Source organism: Colletotrichum siamense, assembly GCF_013390195.1.
Source record: "Colletotrichum siamense strain Cg363 chromosome Unknown KSG_Cg363_contig06, whole genome shotgun sequence".
Classification (NCBI taxonomy): domain Eukaryota; kingdom Fungi; phylum Ascomycota; class Sordariomycetes; order Glomerellales; family Glomerellaceae; genus Colletotrichum; species Colletotrichum siamense.
This window is the reverse complement of record NW_023501019.1, coordinates 1,841,010-1,858,085: the sequence shown is the minus strand read 5'-3', so window position 1 is coordinate 1,858,085 and position 17,076 is coordinate 1,841,010. Positions and strand designations below refer to the sequence as shown.

At 54.9% G+C, this 17,076-nt stretch overlaps 5 protein-coding genes across 5 annotated transcripts; 4 read left to right on the top strand and 1 right to left on the bottom strand.

Annotated features, from left to right (window-relative positions):
- Positions 1-2,259: 2,259 nt before the first annotated feature.
- Positions 2,260-4,114, top strand: ceh-14 (Homeobox protein ceh-14; the record flags this gene model as incomplete). The annotated part of the gene is made up of 2 exons (XM_036641348.1): positions 2,260-2,562; positions 2,615-4,114. The coding sequence occupies 2 exons, from the start codon at positions 2,260-2,262 to the stop codon at positions 4,112-4,114; spliced, it is 1,803 nt and encodes a 600-aa protein (XP_036492641.1).
- Positions 4,115-5,104: 990 nt separating this feature from the next.
- On the top strand, positions 5,105-5,872 carry CGCS363_v009498 (uncharacterized protein; the record flags this gene model as incomplete). Its single annotated transcript, XM_036641347.1, has 2 exons — positions 5,105-5,217; positions 5,290-5,872. The coding sequence occupies 2 exons, from the start codon at positions 5,105-5,107 to the stop codon at positions 5,870-5,872; spliced, it is 696 nt and encodes a 231-aa protein (XP_036492640.1).
- A 193-nt stretch (positions 5,873-6,065) lies between these two features.
- LIP1-7 (Lipase 1) lies at positions 6,066-8,337 on the top strand (the record flags this gene model as incomplete). The annotated part of the gene is made up of 7 exons (XM_036641346.1): positions 6,066-6,377; positions 6,435-6,650; positions 6,712-6,878; positions 6,931-7,064; positions 7,119-7,740; positions 7,795-7,924; positions 8,026-8,337. The coding sequence occupies 7 exons, from the start codon at positions 6,066-6,068 to the stop codon at positions 8,335-8,337; spliced, it is 1,893 nt and encodes a 630-aa protein (XP_036492831.1).
- Positions 8,338-9,473: 1,136 nt separating this feature from the next.
- On the top strand, positions 9,474-10,700 carry CGCS363_v009496 (putative carboxypeptidase; the record flags this gene model as incomplete). The annotated part of the gene is made up of 1 exon (XM_036641345.1): positions 9,474-10,700. One exon carries the CDS (start codon positions 9,474-9,476, stop codon positions 10,698-10,700), a length of 1,227 nt encoding a protein of 408 aa, XP_036492799.1.
- A 587-nt stretch (positions 10,701-11,287) lies between these two features.
- Positions 11,288-15,404, bottom strand: wis4 (MAP kinase kinase kinase wis4; the record flags this gene model as incomplete). Its single annotated transcript, XM_036641344.1, has 2 exons — positions 11,288-11,817; positions 11,864-15,404. 2 exons carry the CDS (start codon positions 15,402-15,404, stop codon positions 11,288-11,290), a joined length of 4,071 nt encoding a protein of 1,356 aa, XP_036492800.1.
- Positions 15,405-17,076: the final 1,672 nt, after the last annotated feature.

Below are 17,076 nucleotides of genomic sequence, written 5' to 3'. Positions count from 1 at the left end.
TGATGCCATTGCGATCGTCGCTCTGGGCTTCTCATGCCCTACGAATATCCGTACCTGTCTCTATCGTGTGCGACCCTCCCCTTGTTGCCCCTCCTGCTTCAATTCTATCGACTCACATTCCGTCCCTTGTTACGAATATTCCACACAGTACTGCCTTGCCTTTTGACTCCCCCCGCCGGATATCGTCATGGCAAGGCTGCTGCTTCGCCCTCGCCTTGTCCCACTGCCCAGTTTAATCACTGCCCGCTCTGTCGGTTGCTGCCCTTCGCCCGGCCGGCGCCGTCGTGACTTGTCAACCTGCAATGTCTCGCCCTCACCCCTTTTGTCCGTCAGTCAAAACACCGCCCTGTCGTCCAGCCTAGCCACCATACGATGCACTGTCTGTATCTGTCACTCACTGACGGTACTTGCCCCTCTGCTCTACTTTCCCATCATCTATCTGCCAGAGGCCTCGTTGACGCCTACCGGGCTATCTTCAGCCCACAACAGGGGATTTGAGCCCAAACTTTTTTAGTGTGCCACCGGTTGACAGGGGGGCGTCGTCCAAACCCAGGGACGCAAAGACGCTTCAAGGACAAGGATCCGGGACTCAACGCCGGGGCCGGGACCAGGGGGTGTGGGATGCCATGGGATGGGACGTCGTGGCATGGGATGGCATGCTTAGCCTTGGGGACGTGTGGATGCCTCTGTGGATGTGAAGGGTTCACTCTCACTTGTCCTTCAGGTTTATTCAGGTGGGTGCAACCATCCCCCATCCTCTGAGCTGTGCTGTGCTGGACTGGAGCATAACCACCCACGTCTGGCTGGAGTTCGGCCTCGAGGTCGCAGTCCAGCTCATCGAACACGCGCATCCATGCACCACCACCACCACCACCACCACCACCACCACACATACACACACACACGCGCGCGCTCACTCGCTCCCACACACCTACCCACGCAGTACCTACTGCCGCCGCGGCACACAGACAACAACAGGTAGCGAGTCACCCAAAGTCACTCACCACCCGTTGTCCCCCCTCGGCTGACTCTGATTCTGACATGGACGCGGAAGCAGGCAGGAACCTGTCCGGTTCTTTTGCTCAAGCCCCTCCTCCCGCTCGCTGGCTCGGCCTTTGACATACCTACACACCTGCCTGCATACGAACACTTCACTTTCCCTACGCACTCGGCGGCGTCTAGCTGTATGTAGCTGCACACTCTTCCTCAGCCTGCTTGTGCTTCCGGGACTACATCGTCCTGTCTTCGACTATCCGTACCTACCCTGCGTCCCCGTCGAGAAACCTAGTCGTCCGGCATTGCATAAACTTAGTGTAGTAGCTTTCTTTGCACAGTCTGCACGCTGCATCTGCATAGCACTTCACTGGTATTGCTCGGGCCCTGTCATATCCTCCACTGCTTACCATGTCTCCTTGGCTTGTCAACCCCGGTCCCTTCTTGCCCCTGGTCCCTGGAGAACAACCCTCGCGGCCTCTGTCCCCTTTCTCTTCCCTCCTCTCAGGCCCCGGCCATGAGGGCTCGACAGACAGAAAGGTTACGCCCCCTTGCTCCCTTGGTCTCCCGACACCTCCACCCGAAGATGATCTCCTCGATTCTAGCAAGTACCCAGTGGGTTGAGGAACCTCTCTCCCCTCTTGCCGCTCTGAACCCACACCCGCGCCTACTCCTGGAGTTTGTGTGTGCGTGATGGGTCGAGAAGACAAATGATACTTCTTTGACCACCCCCCTCCTCGCTCCTCTTGTCATTGTTTTTTGACCCTTTCCTCAAGCCTCGTCTGTGCCCTTCCCAAGCCCTTGCCTGGACAGATCCATCATCTCGCCCTCAAGCCTTGGGAGACTTGAGCAGACCTTCTTGTCTCATCTCTTCCCGGATCTGCCTCATCCTTCTTTATATCGTCTGTCCCTCCTCATTCAATCTTAAAGCGGACAAGCTCCCCTCGATCTCTACTTCCGAGTCCCGTGCCTCCATCACACCCACGTTCCCTCTTGATATCTTCTTTTATCACCAGGCCCTCGGCCAACTCTAACCCCCAGTCACTCTTTCACTCTGCTCCATAGCCTGGCACCGCCCGCGTCTCGTTTCCGGGTCTCCTTCGTCTTTCGTTATCTCATAATCAACACGCACAAGCCGATGACACCTCCTGTGCTCGCTACACCTTTGCTCACCACACTCGCTACCCCTACCGTTATCACATCGTCCGAACGTCCCTTGGACTGTTCACCAATCAGGCTTTGATCGACATCGACCCGACAGCAACAATGAGTTACTACCAGAACTTCAACCAGTACGAGTATGCGGCGCCGGCGGTCTACCCGCATTGTGCGGCCAACTTTTACTATCCAAATCCAAACTTTGAGCACAATGAAATGTACAATCATATGAATATGATGGGCTCACATATGATGCCGGGTGTTGGTGGAAAGGCAACGGAAACGAAGCCCAGACTGGCCAAGGACGAGGTCGAAAAGCTCGAGAGCGTGTTTCAGGCAAACAACAAGCCCAACAGCAGTACGAAGAAGCAGCTTGCTGAGCAGATGGGAGTGGATGTCGCAAGAATCAACGTACTTGACTGCCCTTCCTCCGTGCGAGATACCTTCAACTAACTAGTCTCAGAATTGGTTCCAAAACCGAAGGGCAAAAGCGAAGCAGGAGAAAAGGCACGCAATGAATGAGGAGAAGGAGCGTCAAAAGTCGGAACAAGATGCCGAGACGAGAGACACCACTGCCGACACTGTCAAGGAGTACTACGCTTCCAACGATCAAGAGGAAGATCTCCGTCCATCCGCCGCGCCTTTCCCCCCTGTGAAGGCATCAGAGGAAACAACTTCGGTCACAGCGAGCCCGCCTGTCGAGGAAGCCGAACCTGAGACGGAAATGGAGGAAATGTTGCACGCGACAGCGGAAGAGACCGAAGCAGAATACACCTCCCCGGAGTCGCCCAATTGCCCGGCCCAAGATATCAACATCAGCTACTCCCTGACCACCGACAACTTCTTCCCGGACACGTGCGACTTTACGACGTCTCTACCTTCCGAGGCCACCTCACAAGCGCCATGCTTGACGATCTCAATACCTCAGTTCATGCCAGAGATTACCGATGCCACGAGCGCCTCATCGTACCAACACCTGTCCGGGTCCACTGACATGCATGGCATGGCATCTCATTACATGATGGCGAACTCTCTCCACATCGACATCAAGCAGGAGCAGATGCAGAGTGAGGGTGTCAACGGATTTGACCAGTTTTCCCCGGAATCCATGGCTCATTCCCCACCAGAAATCTCCACCACCGATTTCCGATTCAAGCCGCCCCCCACGATTGACATTGCAAGCCGAAGAAATTCCAAGCGTCCCGCTCAGCTCGTCAGCTGTATGCGCAGCCAGTCATACAACCTCTCGGGTCCCAAGACGGGGATTGAGATGTCTAGACGCATAGAAGCACCGAGCCCGATGCGACGTGTTGCGTCGGCCACAGGCAATTTCCCAAGAGGGATCCAAAAAGCAACTAGCGCGGGGCCGCGATCACCACTGTGCTTTGATCGTAACCAGGAAAACCTTCTCCTGCAAATGGCAGCCCACTCACCAGTGTCCAGAAGCTCGGTGGCGCCTCCAACTCCTAACACGCCAGTGGTGCCCACTCAACAGCAGAACATGCGTGAGGCAACAGTCTCGTCCATGTCTTCGGAGGATGACAAGAGCTACAGCGTACAGACCAATCTGACGGTTCCCCAGTACGCGATGGACCCGACGATGAGGACGCCACCTGACACCCCGGGGCTGATGACAAACATGTCGGGCTCTCTCTTCTCGTACGAGTACCAGGTGCCTGACGAACCTATACACACTCCCAGCTTTGGCACCTTCGATAACGAATTCGGACTCCAGACGAACGTGCCGACCTACGTCGCCCAGAGTTGCGGCAGCCAGCCAGTAACACCGTCCTTCCCGCACAACGCTATGGGACCGGCATTTTACTCTTCGTATGAGGGCGGCAACGCCGAGTACAATTGGTCAGATGCGTCTTCAATGGCGATCAAGCCTTCGCCGGAGCAAACAAGATCGAGGCATTACGCGTTTAGCAACATAACTGCTCAAGACTTCCAAAGAGAGTAGATGGCGACTCGGGCAACTGAATCTCGTCAGCTCAGCGATGTTTGGTTGAGCTGTGTATAAAATTGGCGTTTATACTTTGTGTTCGCATGGGATCTCAGCGACTGGCAGACATCATACCTGGCGCGTCCCTTGGTATACGCAAGCCTTTCATTTTTAATCAGCAACGTTTTCCTTTCTGACGATACCTACAACACCACAGAAACAATTTCTTCTCAATTAATGTAATGATATACATACGGCTGATGTCCTGCTGGCGGTGGCGCTGTTTGTTTGTGGCTGGGAGGAGAAATACGTGGAGGGGGAAGCGGGATGGATACCCGAGAGGGAACCAGGAGGAGGAAGACGGGAACAGAAAGAGCTGGAGGTATGGATGGGATCACTACATTGCGGACTGGTTCGGGGACGGGAATCCGGGCGTTGGACACGGTGGTGGGAGGGGACGGGAGCATGCATTCGGCGGATCAGGGTACCATACAAGGACATTGATGCGTATTTGCAAGAAAGAGGGGGAAGTGAAAGGATGTGGTGGGCGTTTCGTGTTCCAGCATCGAGCATCGAGCATCGGGCAAAGCAAAGCCAGAGTGAGAGGTCGAGAATAAAAAGAAAGCATTCAATCGTACTTTGGTCGGCTACGGTCCATTATTGAAGAAAGCAGCCTCGTATGGTGCGAGTCTGGGGTCTGGTCACGCACGTACTTGATATCTTCAGCCGGTGGGCAGCCGTCGGTCGGTAGTGTACGGAGTAGTACCTTACCTTACCTTACCTACCTAAAGGTGAGGTTGCAGCAGAGTTCATAATTGGCGAAAGAAAAGTCGGATCCCCACCCTTTGGGACTGGAATTCGCCAATGACACTGCACCGACGGACGGGGGCTCCCCTTACCCACTTGTGTTATCCGTGCCCAACACTACCTTAAGTAAGGTAAACACTGAACCGTCATCTGGCTCGTGTGGGGAAAGTAGCGATCTGCAACGACCTTCCTTGCGAGACAATGGAAGACACCGGCATTCCCTCCTTTCGCATTCCCAGCCTTCCACATGGCTCACTCATGGTTCATGGTTTTGCTGGCCAACTGGCTGAGCAGACGGGCGACGAGGAATGTGGGTGAGACTTCTCTCCAACATCCAACACTAAGTACATTGTAGACCGACCACATTTGGACTGACCGTCCGAGCAAAGAAGAAGATGTCTGTCGGGCACGCACCGACGCCTCCCGACCTGCCCTGGACCAGCGGGACGCGGGACGCGGAACACCGAGACCGGCGTCGCTCCCGCTCCGACCTGGGACTGGGCGGTTCCATTAACACCGCACGCAGTCCCTAAGGTCAAGGAAACAGGGAGCGAAGAGGCCTACCTGACTAATTCATTCGGAAGAATGACCACGCGCCCGGTACGTTTTTCTGGTGTGTGTGGCTCTGCAGCACTTCTTCATTCCCCAAACCCCATACCAACCCCATGTTTCCCCGCATTGGCCTCCATGTGTTCTCCCCAAACCGTCGCCTCACTACCGCTCATGACAGCCGGGCATCCACTCCCTACCTCGTCAACCCATGCCCATAACACCAAAAGAGGCCATCATAACCACCCCTTACTAGCCTTGTTGTGCTTGCGATTGGCTTCTTCCCCTTCGCTCCTCAACTACCGCCGAAGTTCCACCGTCATTGCACACCAAGTGGCCCCTCTTGCTTGCGGGGAGTTGTTTCTTGCCCTATTAATCCCTCTCGGGATGCCTCGAAGAAGGATGCACTTCATCGCTTGACGGCACCTTGCCTGCCGGCCTGACTACCTCTATCGGTGCCTGTCACCGCCCACTTCTCTTCGAGGTCCCAGGCCCCTCGTCGTGTAAACAGACCCGATGCCACTCGGTCCGATATATCCTAGTTGACGTTTTCTTGGCATCTTGCTGATGCGACGGGAAGGAAGGAAATGATGCTTGTCACAGCATGTCCATCATGGATCGATCGAGCTATAAGAAGAGTAACGACGGCCCTGGTGGCCTGTCCCTATCCGTATTCCCAGAACCACCACTCCACGGCGGCAAACCCCATCGACTTCTACGTCTGAAGAGGGTCTTCTCCACGCTTCTGGCCATGGTTTTCACTGCCTACCTGTTGGCATCTTGCCTCTACCTTCTCCCGGCCTTCTCTGCTTCCATTCGCTACAGGGATGAGGCCCCGGTGGTGGCTGTCAAGAATGGCTCCTATGCCGGCATCCACAGTGCTGAATACAATCAGGACTTCTTCCTCGGAATTCCCTATGCAAAGGTGATGGGCAAGCGGATCATGCGGCTTTGAAGCATCAGTCTGACATGGTCTTTACAGGCTCCTGAACGGTTCACCATCTCTGAGAGCCTAAACTCCGCATGGGATGGCACTCGTTCTGCCACTGAGTACCCTCCACACTGCATTGGCTACGGCGGTGACATGATCGGGTATCAGCAGTCGGAAGATTGTCTGTACCTTAACGTCATCCGGCCAGCTGGTTCATCTCCTGACGCACAGCTGCCCGTCGCGGTCTGGATTCACGGAGGCGGTTTAGTACGATATACCTTGCCACCTATAACACTGTGCCGCTGCGCTCATCACTAACACAAAACAGTACATGGGTGGCTCCGCTGATAGACGCTACAACCTCTCTTTCATCGTCGAGAACAGTGTCAAGCAGGGTACTCCAGTCATCGGCGTAAGCTTGAACTATCGCCTCTCCGTATTCGGTTTTCCCGGCGGCAAAGAAGCCGTAGATGCTAGCGCCACCAACCTGGGTTTGTATGTCATTCTCAACACCGCCTTTTCAAGACAAATTCTAATCGAGCCACAGCCGTGATCAACGATTGGCTTTGCACTGGGTGAATGAGAACATCGCGAGCTTTGGCGGAGCTTCAGATAAGGTCACCATCTTTGGCGAGAGTTCCGGTGCTGAGAGCGTTTCCGCCCAGGTCTTGGCTTACAACGGTTCGCTTCCGGCAGATCAACCAAGAAGATTTGGATAGGGCTAACTTTACATAGGGCGAGACGATGGCCTCTTTAGAGGCGCCATTGCTGAGTCCGGGTTCGGCGGCGTTATCCCTCGGTGGGCAGGCGGCTTCAACAACACAGATGCGTATCAAGCCAGCTGGGACAACCTTGTGACCAACATTTCATCTTGTGCCTCCACCGTCGGGACTCAGGAGTCACTTGAGTGTCTTCGCACCGCCTCCCTTGAAGATTTCAACGCTGTCTTGAACGTTACGGCATTCCCTTTTCCGCCTGTGCTTGATGGCGACTTCATTGCGGACTACGCCTCCAGCCAGCTTGAACGTGGCGACTTTGTCAAGGTTCCCATTCTCATCGGCTGCAACACAGACGAGGGCTCTGCCTTCGGACAGGGTCGTGGGCCCAATGGCGGAACAGTAAACACAGATGACGACTTCCGATATGCAGTTGGCACCTTCATCCCTGGCGGTGTCCAGGAGACTACCGGCCAGTCGGCCGATGAGCTGGTTGAGGAAGTCTTGAAACTTTACCCCAACGACCAAGCCCAAGGTATCCCCAGCCTGCAAACGTGGCCACACATCATTGAACCTGGTGAGGAAATTGCTGTGTTGCGGGGCTTGCAGCAACGCCGCACCGGGGCGTTCTTTGGAGATTTGTATGCACAACCCCGACCCGTCTCCAAAAGGTCTCACTGACGCTTTTCTCGCAGGACCTTCCAGTTCACGAGGAGGAGGGCCAACATCTTCTGGTCCACACACAATGTGCCTTCGTATGCCTATCGCTTCGATGTCACGGTCAATGGGAACCCGCCTTTCATCGGCTCTACTCATTTTGTAGAGGTGAGTTCGACCACATTAAGCTTCCTGCCCTAAAAGCTCCGAAGAGGCGCAAGAACCTCGGACATGGACATGAAATTGGACATGAAGCTAAAGGCATACAGGTCGCTTTTGTATTCTACAACCTCAATGGCGACGGCTATGATGTAAACCCATTCGGTGGCAATGACACCGCGTACACTGAAAAGGCCACAAGTCTTGCCAAGACAATGAACTCGGCCTGGATCAATTTCTTCGCTGGCCTTGATCCCAATGGCGCCCCTGAGCTAGTTTCTTGGCCTATCTACGAGACCGCCAGTGGCTCTGGGAGCGACCTCGTCTTCGGAATTAATGGAACCGAGGTCGAGACGGATGACTGGAGAAAAGAGGGCATGGACTGGCTGATCGAGCATGGCCTCACTGTCTACGGAAATTAGGTGGTTTTGGCGCGCGAGACCCTGATGAGGCATGAGGAGACCCTCCTCCAAGGCAATGCAAGCATGTAGGAAAGTAACAGTCATGATCTCCTCCAAGAACAACCAACAGCGTTATCCCTCAGTCAACCACCCTTTGTGTAGGCCAGGGAAACGCAGTCCAAGTGGTACGCCCCTGTATGACCGAGCTGTTACATGTGGTTCGATTCGGACTCGGTTCGGTCGAATGAAATGATGCTATGCTCTACACTAGGATACTTGTAAAGATTTCCCTTCGATGCGCCTCGAAGCTTAAACCATGAGAATAAACGACTCGCCTGGAGCTGAAACTGTGGATCTCTAAGAATCCGCATCGTGTTCCAGCCTACGTTCGAATGCCAAGGTTTTTCATGGCGTTATGCCCAGATTGCACGGTCTGTTACAACGCAGGTAGAAGCCATAGTGGTGTCGCAGGCCACGGCACATGAAGCTTTTGACTCTGTGGTGTGTGTCATCATAAATAGAAGAAGCTTTGCTCGCCGACGAGAGTCACTGTTCTCCAAAGTCACCATAGTCTCAAGAGGCGCTCAGCCACCATGCATGTACGAAAGGCAGGACAAGAGTCTAGATACGGATATCTGCAAGGAGATATATGGAAGGTGACAGGCGATTAAAGGGTACTCACAGGCTATGGCCACCACCAGGCTACCGTCGGACGCGTTGTAGGTCCGATTTTGTACTGCGAGGGAAGTCACTTGCGGGCCTCCGGGCCGGACGCCGTTAAGGTCGGGCCGGGATATGGGGCCGTAACCGACCCGGTTTTCTGATACCCCCCTTCGGCATAACGATCCGTGTGCGGGATAGACTTTCTGCCTTAACAAGACTCTATAAGATGCAGATTGCGCAACTTGTAGTTCACTCGTCGCAGGCCGAAAGAGCCACTCTCAGGAAGACTAGAGACTTTGGTGAGCAGACTACCGTGAACCGTTGACGCGGGCGGCATTGCTTCAAAACAGCACCTTTCTAATTCAATTGACTCCTCTTTTCATATGGACCCCGTCACATGCGTGATTGTCCCAGACCTTGCGGTCAACCACATGCCACTTATCCTGCATCATCTCTGACGGCCAAAAAGCATCTCACTCGAACTGACTGCCAAGATGCCTCCGACAATTATCCCAAAGGCCCTACCCCCCAATGCCAAAATCGCCTTTGTCTCGCCGTCCTCCCGCATCAACAACCTCATACCCACAGTCGTCGCCCGCTCCATAGCCCTCCTCGAGTCCCTCGGCTACTCCGTCACAGCTTTCTTCGTCAACGAAGGCGAAGATGCCGACCTGGTCTCAACCGACGGCGAGCCGGTCGTCGCCTGCATCAGGAACCGCCTGGCCGAGCTCCGCGCCGCCTTCAGCGACTCCTCCATCGACGCCGTCTTCTGCACCGTCGGCGGGTCTACCATGACGGAGCTCATTCCCTACCTGGTCCAAGACACGGAGCTCCACGAGCTGGTCAAGAGGAACCCCAAGATCGTCGTCGGATACTCCGACATCACGGTGCTGCACTGGTCTCTCCACGCCCTGACCGGCCTACGGACGTTCTACGGTCCTTGCCCAGTGACAGAGCTCGGCGAGGCCGTCAGATCGACTCCCGAATCCATCGCCGCCTTCCCTGACGTTGGGAAAATGCACAGCACAGAAGGAGCAGATGACGACGGCTACCTCCAGGACTTCCACCTCGCAAGCCTCCTCGCCGCAACCTCCCACCCAGACAGACTCTTCGGCCCCGTTCCCCGCTCAAGGGTGTACGCCCCGCTGCTACCGCCCTACTTCCTCTCCTCCTCCTCCTCCTCCTCATCATCATCCTCCTCATCCTCCTCCCAGGCCGCAAAAGCACCAGCACCCCGGCACGTCCTCCCCTCCCCCGCCTGGACCTGGCTCCGCCCGGGGCGCGCGGAGGGCCGGCTCTTTGGCGGCTGTCTGACCGTCGTGGCGCGCATCCAGGGCATCCCGCAGATATCCCCGGACTGGAGCGGCAGGATCCTCTTCCTCGAGTCCGCCATGGCCGAAGGCGACCTGACCAAGGGGAGCCCGCTGGGCAAGGTCAGACAGGCCGTCGCAGACCTGGCTGCCCGGGGCGTGTTTGACGAGATCGCCGGCCTGGTGATCGGGCGGCCCTACGGGTACGACTCCGCCCAGGCCAGGGAGGAGTATGCGGCCGTGTTCAAGGGGCTGCTCTGCCATGGCCGTCTGGCCGCGAAGAGGTTTCCCATCCTGATGAATGTGGATTTCGGGCACACTGCGCCGATGGTCACGTTGCCCATGGACGCCGCGGCGGTGCTGGACTCGGACAAGGACGAATTTGCCGTAACGGAGGCTGTCGTTGCCTAGGTGATGTTCTACCAGGTCTGGGGGGAAAGACCTTTGAAATCATATCAGCCAAAGACAGACGAGAAGCTGTACGAACTTCACGCCCCTATGGGTTCACATTCATCCGAATAAATTCAAGTCCAGGCAAGCAAGTGCCTTCGTGGGGGTATTGTATTGAATTATATGACATGACGTAGCGTCATGTCCTAGCCATACTCATGGTCAACCTGCCTACCGTACCTCCGCCTTTCCTTACTTTCCATTCATGTTCGTGTGTTCATCATGGAGAAACAATAGAGACGAGCCCTCCTTTCTCTCCCATCAACGACCGACTGTTGCTGTTCTTGTTGCTGTATACTACCTTTGAACCCCATGTCCAGAAAAAGCACAAAGGACCTCGAGGAAATGACTCCAAACGCTTCGCTGATGCTATTTCTGGGGGTTGCCCGGTACGATGGAAAAAAATGATCGTGTGCTGTTGTTGTAGAAGAAAATGTGTATGCCTAGGCCGCCAATATTGCGGTATTGGCTTCTGGAATAGAATCATCCGTCGTACTTTCCGCTTCCTCGACAGACGGGAGGTCAACGCCGAGCGGCGATCTCTGTTCCTAGTAGAAACCGTCGTTGGTGTTGCTCCTAGAGCTAGGTGTCGACTGAGCTGAGCTACTTGCATCACTAGGCGTAGGCGGCTCCACAACCTGGCTCTTGATCGTCATGATCCATTCGTGCTGGAGGAGCTCCACAGCAGAAGCCCGCTTCTTGGGGTCCCTGGTAAAGCACCTCCCGAGGAAGTCGATGCCCTGTGGGCTGAGTTGGTCGGTTGAGGGCAATTGGGGCGGGTTTCCTTGGGCAATGTTGTACATGATGGCCCATTCGTTGTCGAGATTGGCCCAAGGGCGACGGCCTGTGGCCATCTCCAAGATCACACAGCCCAGAGACCAGATGTCAACAGCGCCAGCTCTGCCTGGATTCTCGCCCTTGATAACCTCAGGAGACATGTACATTGGTGTTCCCGTCATCGACTTGTTAGGTTTCGTGGCGGTAATATCCTGTACGAGCGTCTTGCCTTGCCTTGCAATGACCTTGGCGGCGCCAAAGTCGACGTACTTGATAATGCCGTTGTGATCGAGGAGGATATCTGTATCCGTTAGCATGTGCTGTTTTGCAGTAGGCGATCGACCCACTCTCTGGTTTGATGTCACGATGGGCTATGCCGCTCTCGTGGAGGTACGCAAGACCCTCGAGTAGCTGCAACGCGTAAACCATAGTGACCTGTTCATCTTCAATACGGCCGTGCTCCAGCAAATTTGCAAGAGAGCCCCCTTGACAGAACTCCATGAAGATATAGACTCTGTCTCGGTGGACTTCGATACCATAATACGAGACGACGTTTGGATGGTCGAGAACCTCCAAGACGCCCATCTCGTCCTTGATCTGCTCGGCAATAGTCGGGATCAACTTGGGGTCCTGTAGACGAATCTCCTTGACGGCCATCAAGTGGCCAGAATCGAGGTTCATGGCAGCGTAGACATTGCCGAAAGTACCACCGCCGACGAAATGGCCCTGCTGCCAGCGCATCGTGATATTTGTCGCTGATGATGAGAGGTAAGCCAGGGATCGATCCACTTCGTTGTTTCCCTCGAGCACGCGGCCAAGCGCCTGCCTTTCGGCTTCCTTTGCCTTCCTGATCTCGTCTACTTTGTCGATCTCTTCCAATCGTTGTTCCGTAATTGCCTTGGAGGCTTCCTGGTCGTCGAGCATCCGATTTTTATCGAGACGCTTGAACTGTCCCACCAAAGCCTCGATGCGCTCCTTTTCTGCCTGGGCGGCCAAATTCGACCTCGCTCCCATGATATCAAAGTGAGAGATAAGAAGAGCCATGCAACCCGCCACTTTAGCACGAAGTCTTGCATACTCATCCTCGCCCAGGGCCAGGATGTGTCTTCCTCGCGTCATTCCCATGGCGAACTCAAGAGCCAAGACCGCCCATCGGAACGTCTTTCGATCCGATGCGATACAGTCATCGCAAATGAAGCTAACCCAGTCCAGGGCGAGCTTGGTGAGTTTCAGGTTGTTCATCTGTTTCCGGTTGCTGTCCATGACAAGAAGCGATCGCTGGCCGAATTCCGTTGCAAAGACGAAGCAAGTCTGGATGAGTTCTTGGACTTCTCTGCCTTCAGTCTGCTTGCGAATGATCTCGACACTGTCCATGAAGTTGTTGGACAGCTTGTAAGCAACGCGTCTGATCTCCATAAGACGGGTGTTCACCTTGTGGAGGTTTGACCGCTGCTCAACGACAAGGTCGACGTGCATGTCCACGGCGTCGATGAAAGCCTTTCTGGCATTGACGAGTCTAGCCTGAGCACCAGTGGCTACCAGTCTCATGTGCCCCTTTTTCAAGTCGATATTACGTTCCCTGACTGTGAGAGGCACCACATCGCCGAACCAATGCGGGTTACTTTCAGGCCGCAAGATCAAGAGATATGGGTCGGTAGGATCCTCGGCAAACTGTTCCGGAGAGCTGAGACCCAGGATGGAATGAATGGCATCATGCCTCTCGATAAGAGAGGCCGAAGCCATCACGAAGATGCCTTCTTGCTCGTAAAGGTCCGTGAAGACTTGGAAATGACCCGAAGAGATCAGCCGGTCGTAAAACTCTTGCAGCTTTTCCGGGGCAAAGGCGATGCTGAAATCTGATGCGTTTTCGTAGTTTTCGCTCAGCATCCTGGAGAAACGCTGCAACATTCGCTGCCTTACTCGGACGGAGTCCAGGCACTGCTTGTATCGCTTGCTCATCTCGGAAGTGCTTTCCTTTGGCTTGACCTGCAGTTCCTTCTCGAATGTCACACTGAGACGGTTAATGGCCTTGAATGTCAAGGAACTGAATTGCTCAGCAACTTCAACGTCTCCACCCAGAAGATGGCTACCGATCTCATTGGCAAAGTCCCATTCCTGGAACAATAGCTCGGCTTCCTTGAAGGTGTTCTTGTTGCCACTGAGCTTCCAGTTGAGCATTTTGAAGTAGTACTTCAAGGCATCCAGAACGACTTGGTCAAAGGATTCGTCGATGCAGGGTGGCAGCTCCCAACCGGGTTCTGGCTGTGTTACAGCAAGGCACTCCAGTTTGATCCGTATGGCCAATTTCAGAAGTAGCTGGAATTGTCCAATCATCTGGTCTTGCATCATAGGGTTTTGCTGAGCTGACTCCTTGACCTTCTTAGCGTAAGCAAGTCGCATCTTGATGATCTCCTCGATCAGGCGGGACGGAAAGCTGATCAACGTAAGCAGCTCCTCAATGTAGGGAGGAAGATGCCGCTTCTGGAAGGCGGCGAAATTCCGGATCAGCGTCTCCTTGGATTTATTGATGACGGTTGAGATGCCCGGCAACATGCCCTTATGAGCATCTTTGTTCTTCTCGTCGTCAAATTCCTCGTCGTAGAGAGACTTCAGACCGTCTTCCTTCATCAAGCGATCTAGGAATGAGGACTCGTCCGTGATACCGTTGCCGACAGGGGAGCGTTGGCGTGTCCGAGTGAAGTCCAACTCTTCGTTGCCGACCCACTTCTTGAGAATGGCGAGTTCTGTGTTGATGAGTTCGTTGGTGTTGTACCATGAGACGATGGATTCTGATGCCTCGTGGAAGAGTGGTGAGTTTGCGGACTGATGCTCAGCTGCTAGTGAGGTCCATGAGGGATACAGGCTCTCGCACTTGTCGATCTTCTTCACTACATCCTTCACTTGTTCGTACGGCGGCTTTCCCGCCTCGCTCTCACCCTTGACGGAAAAGTTGATGATCTCGTCCAGGGTGCGGTCCAGGGATGCGCGAGCCTCCTCTACCATTCGCCTTTGCACGGGCAAGTGCCGTCCGCACACCTTTGACCGAATTCCTAGCCAAAGCTCTGCCTTTTGCCCGCTTTTCCCCACTGCCGTCTCGTTGGATCCAATCAATCTCTTCTTCTCCTGCCTGACAACATCTCCGGTCAGGACAGCCTCTAACATGCCATGCCATTCCAGTCTTTCCTTGTTCATGGGATCTTTGAGGTCCTCATCGGTTGGTTGCAAGTCGTCATTCCCATAAAACATTATGGTTTCCTGGTCGTATCTGTCGTCGAAGGGTCCTTCGGAAGAGGGTGTCTCTCCCTCGGAGTCAGAATCCCCGCCTTGGCTCATTCCATTGGTGTAGCCGTCGAAAGGATATCCATCACCGTGATCCTGGCGCAGTCTCTGGACGTATGCTCTCTCCTGCTGGCGGAACCTCTCGCTGGGACGAGGTCGACCTCTGGATGATGCTCGAACGGTTTCGACGAAGGACGGAGGGGCTGTGGGTTGTGGCCTACGATGGGCAGCCGGGGCATAGGTATTGGAAGGAGTTCTCGCGGGGGCACTGGGTCTTTGAGTCTTGGTAGAGGCAGTGCCGTTGGCATATGTGCCGTCGCTATCGCTGGCGTTGCTTCGTAGACTTCGGGTGGTGCCACCGTTTGCGACGGCAGCTTGGACTAGGTTTGCCACGGAACCGACGTGGCCCTCGGAGTATCTGGCGAGGGAGCCAACTTCATCCTGACGCTCGAGGGCGTGGGGGTCATCGGGTTGGGATTCGGCAGAGGAGGCAGAGTTGTCAGAGTCGACGGCGATGGGGAGAGGACGCTGGGGCATGATCTTGTCTGGGCGCAAGTCGTCGTCGCCGTTGGAAAATCGCACAGCGCGAGGGGAGGGTTCGGTGAACATTTTGCCTGATTGTATATCGGTTGAGAGGAGCCCCGGAGAGGTAGGCGATGGGTTCCCAATACGGGCTTGGTCGGCCGGCGCGCCTCGGTCTGTCGCTCAGCACTGCAGCTACCTGTGGAGCCTCATCCAAAAGAGGCACAGCAGCATGCAATGGAGAAGCGACAGAGGCGGATGGCCCTGCGAGTCGACCGTTCGAGATTGAATTGAACGGAAATTAGGATGGCATGAGGCAACCGTATCCGTGTCGGTTGGGTGGGAGAACGGAGGACGACGGCGAGAGAGAAGGAGCACGATAGGTTGCAGTTTGGGAACCGGACGAAGCTAGGCCGAATGCAATCTTGCCTTTCCGTGCGGCAGCGCGAAGGTGAAGGTAGAGAGAGCGGGGGGGTGCGGCAATAGTTTCGGTGGCGGGGGGAGGGAGTGACCAGAGAGACAGAGGGAGGGAGGATGGGAGAAAAAAAAATATGGGCAAAAGAGGACCAAAAAGCGAAGAGATCACGATGTCGATGCAGCTTGTCGAGCCCGCTGCAGTCGAAATGAGCCCGACGTGAAATTTGATATGGAGAGGACGGAGCTAAAGGGACCACCTCAGAGACAGAGACAGAGGGCGCGAAGACGGGACAATGCTGGCGTGCGGCGATTGGCTGGTCGCGGGACAAACGTGTCTAGCACCACCACGACCGAGAGGAGACTCAAGCCCGCATCAGCATGCGACGGGCAAATCAGCGGGGGCGGAACCAACCTTTGAACGCTGACGAGCGCTGCCTTACCCATGAACCTCAGCAGACGGAGGAGGCTAAGACCGCTAAGGGGGGCTGCTCGGAGCACTATGCAGCGTTTGCTGTTACATACCTACCGTCCAGTACCTTGCCCAAGGTACGAATGCTACGCTGTGCGGCGCCGCCGTAAGATTGCTCCAGCGTGTTGGACGGTCGAGTCGGCCCCAGTGCTTTTGCGGGGGTGTTTGGTCAACGGCAGTCTCGAGCCGCTTCTTTAGGTACCTACCTTACCTTAGGTATCTAGATACCTTACGGTGGGTAGGTAGGTAGGTACGGTAGTGCTGGAAACGGTTCAGAGGTGTGGCTGCATGGCCCCTGTCCCCCGTTCGATGCTCCAGCCAAGTGTGGCCGTGGCCATCGAAGCTTTTGCTTTGCGATCGAAGACGAACTCGATCCTTTTTTTTTTTTTTTTTTTTTTTTTTTTTTTTTTTTTTTTTTTTTTTTTTTTGGCGGAGCAGATGTCTGAAAGCTCCAGATCATCCTACGGACTGTGGCGAGTGCCCACGCAATCCCGCCGTGGCACCTCACGAGCCTGCGATGCTCCCTGTAGTTCCTGATGTGGCTCCATGTGGCTGCTGCTGGCGAGACTCTGGCATGTCCGGCCTGCTCATCTCCATGCCACTGTGCCTCGGCCAACCCTATTCAACTCATCTTTTGATCAAAATTCTGTTCCGCTTTTCGATGCTGGACCAAGAACACGATCCGCCAAGCCAGTCAAGCTCCTTGGTGTCGCACGCCTGCATTAGCTCGCATAGCCCGAGCAAGTGCATCTGGTCGCGTCTCTCGCGTGTCCCCCTGTTTCGCCTTTTTTTTTTTCTTCCCCTCAAGTGTTCGTCTCTTTCGTAGGAATGCCGAACACTAACCGTCTAGACAATCGATTGTTAGGATGAATT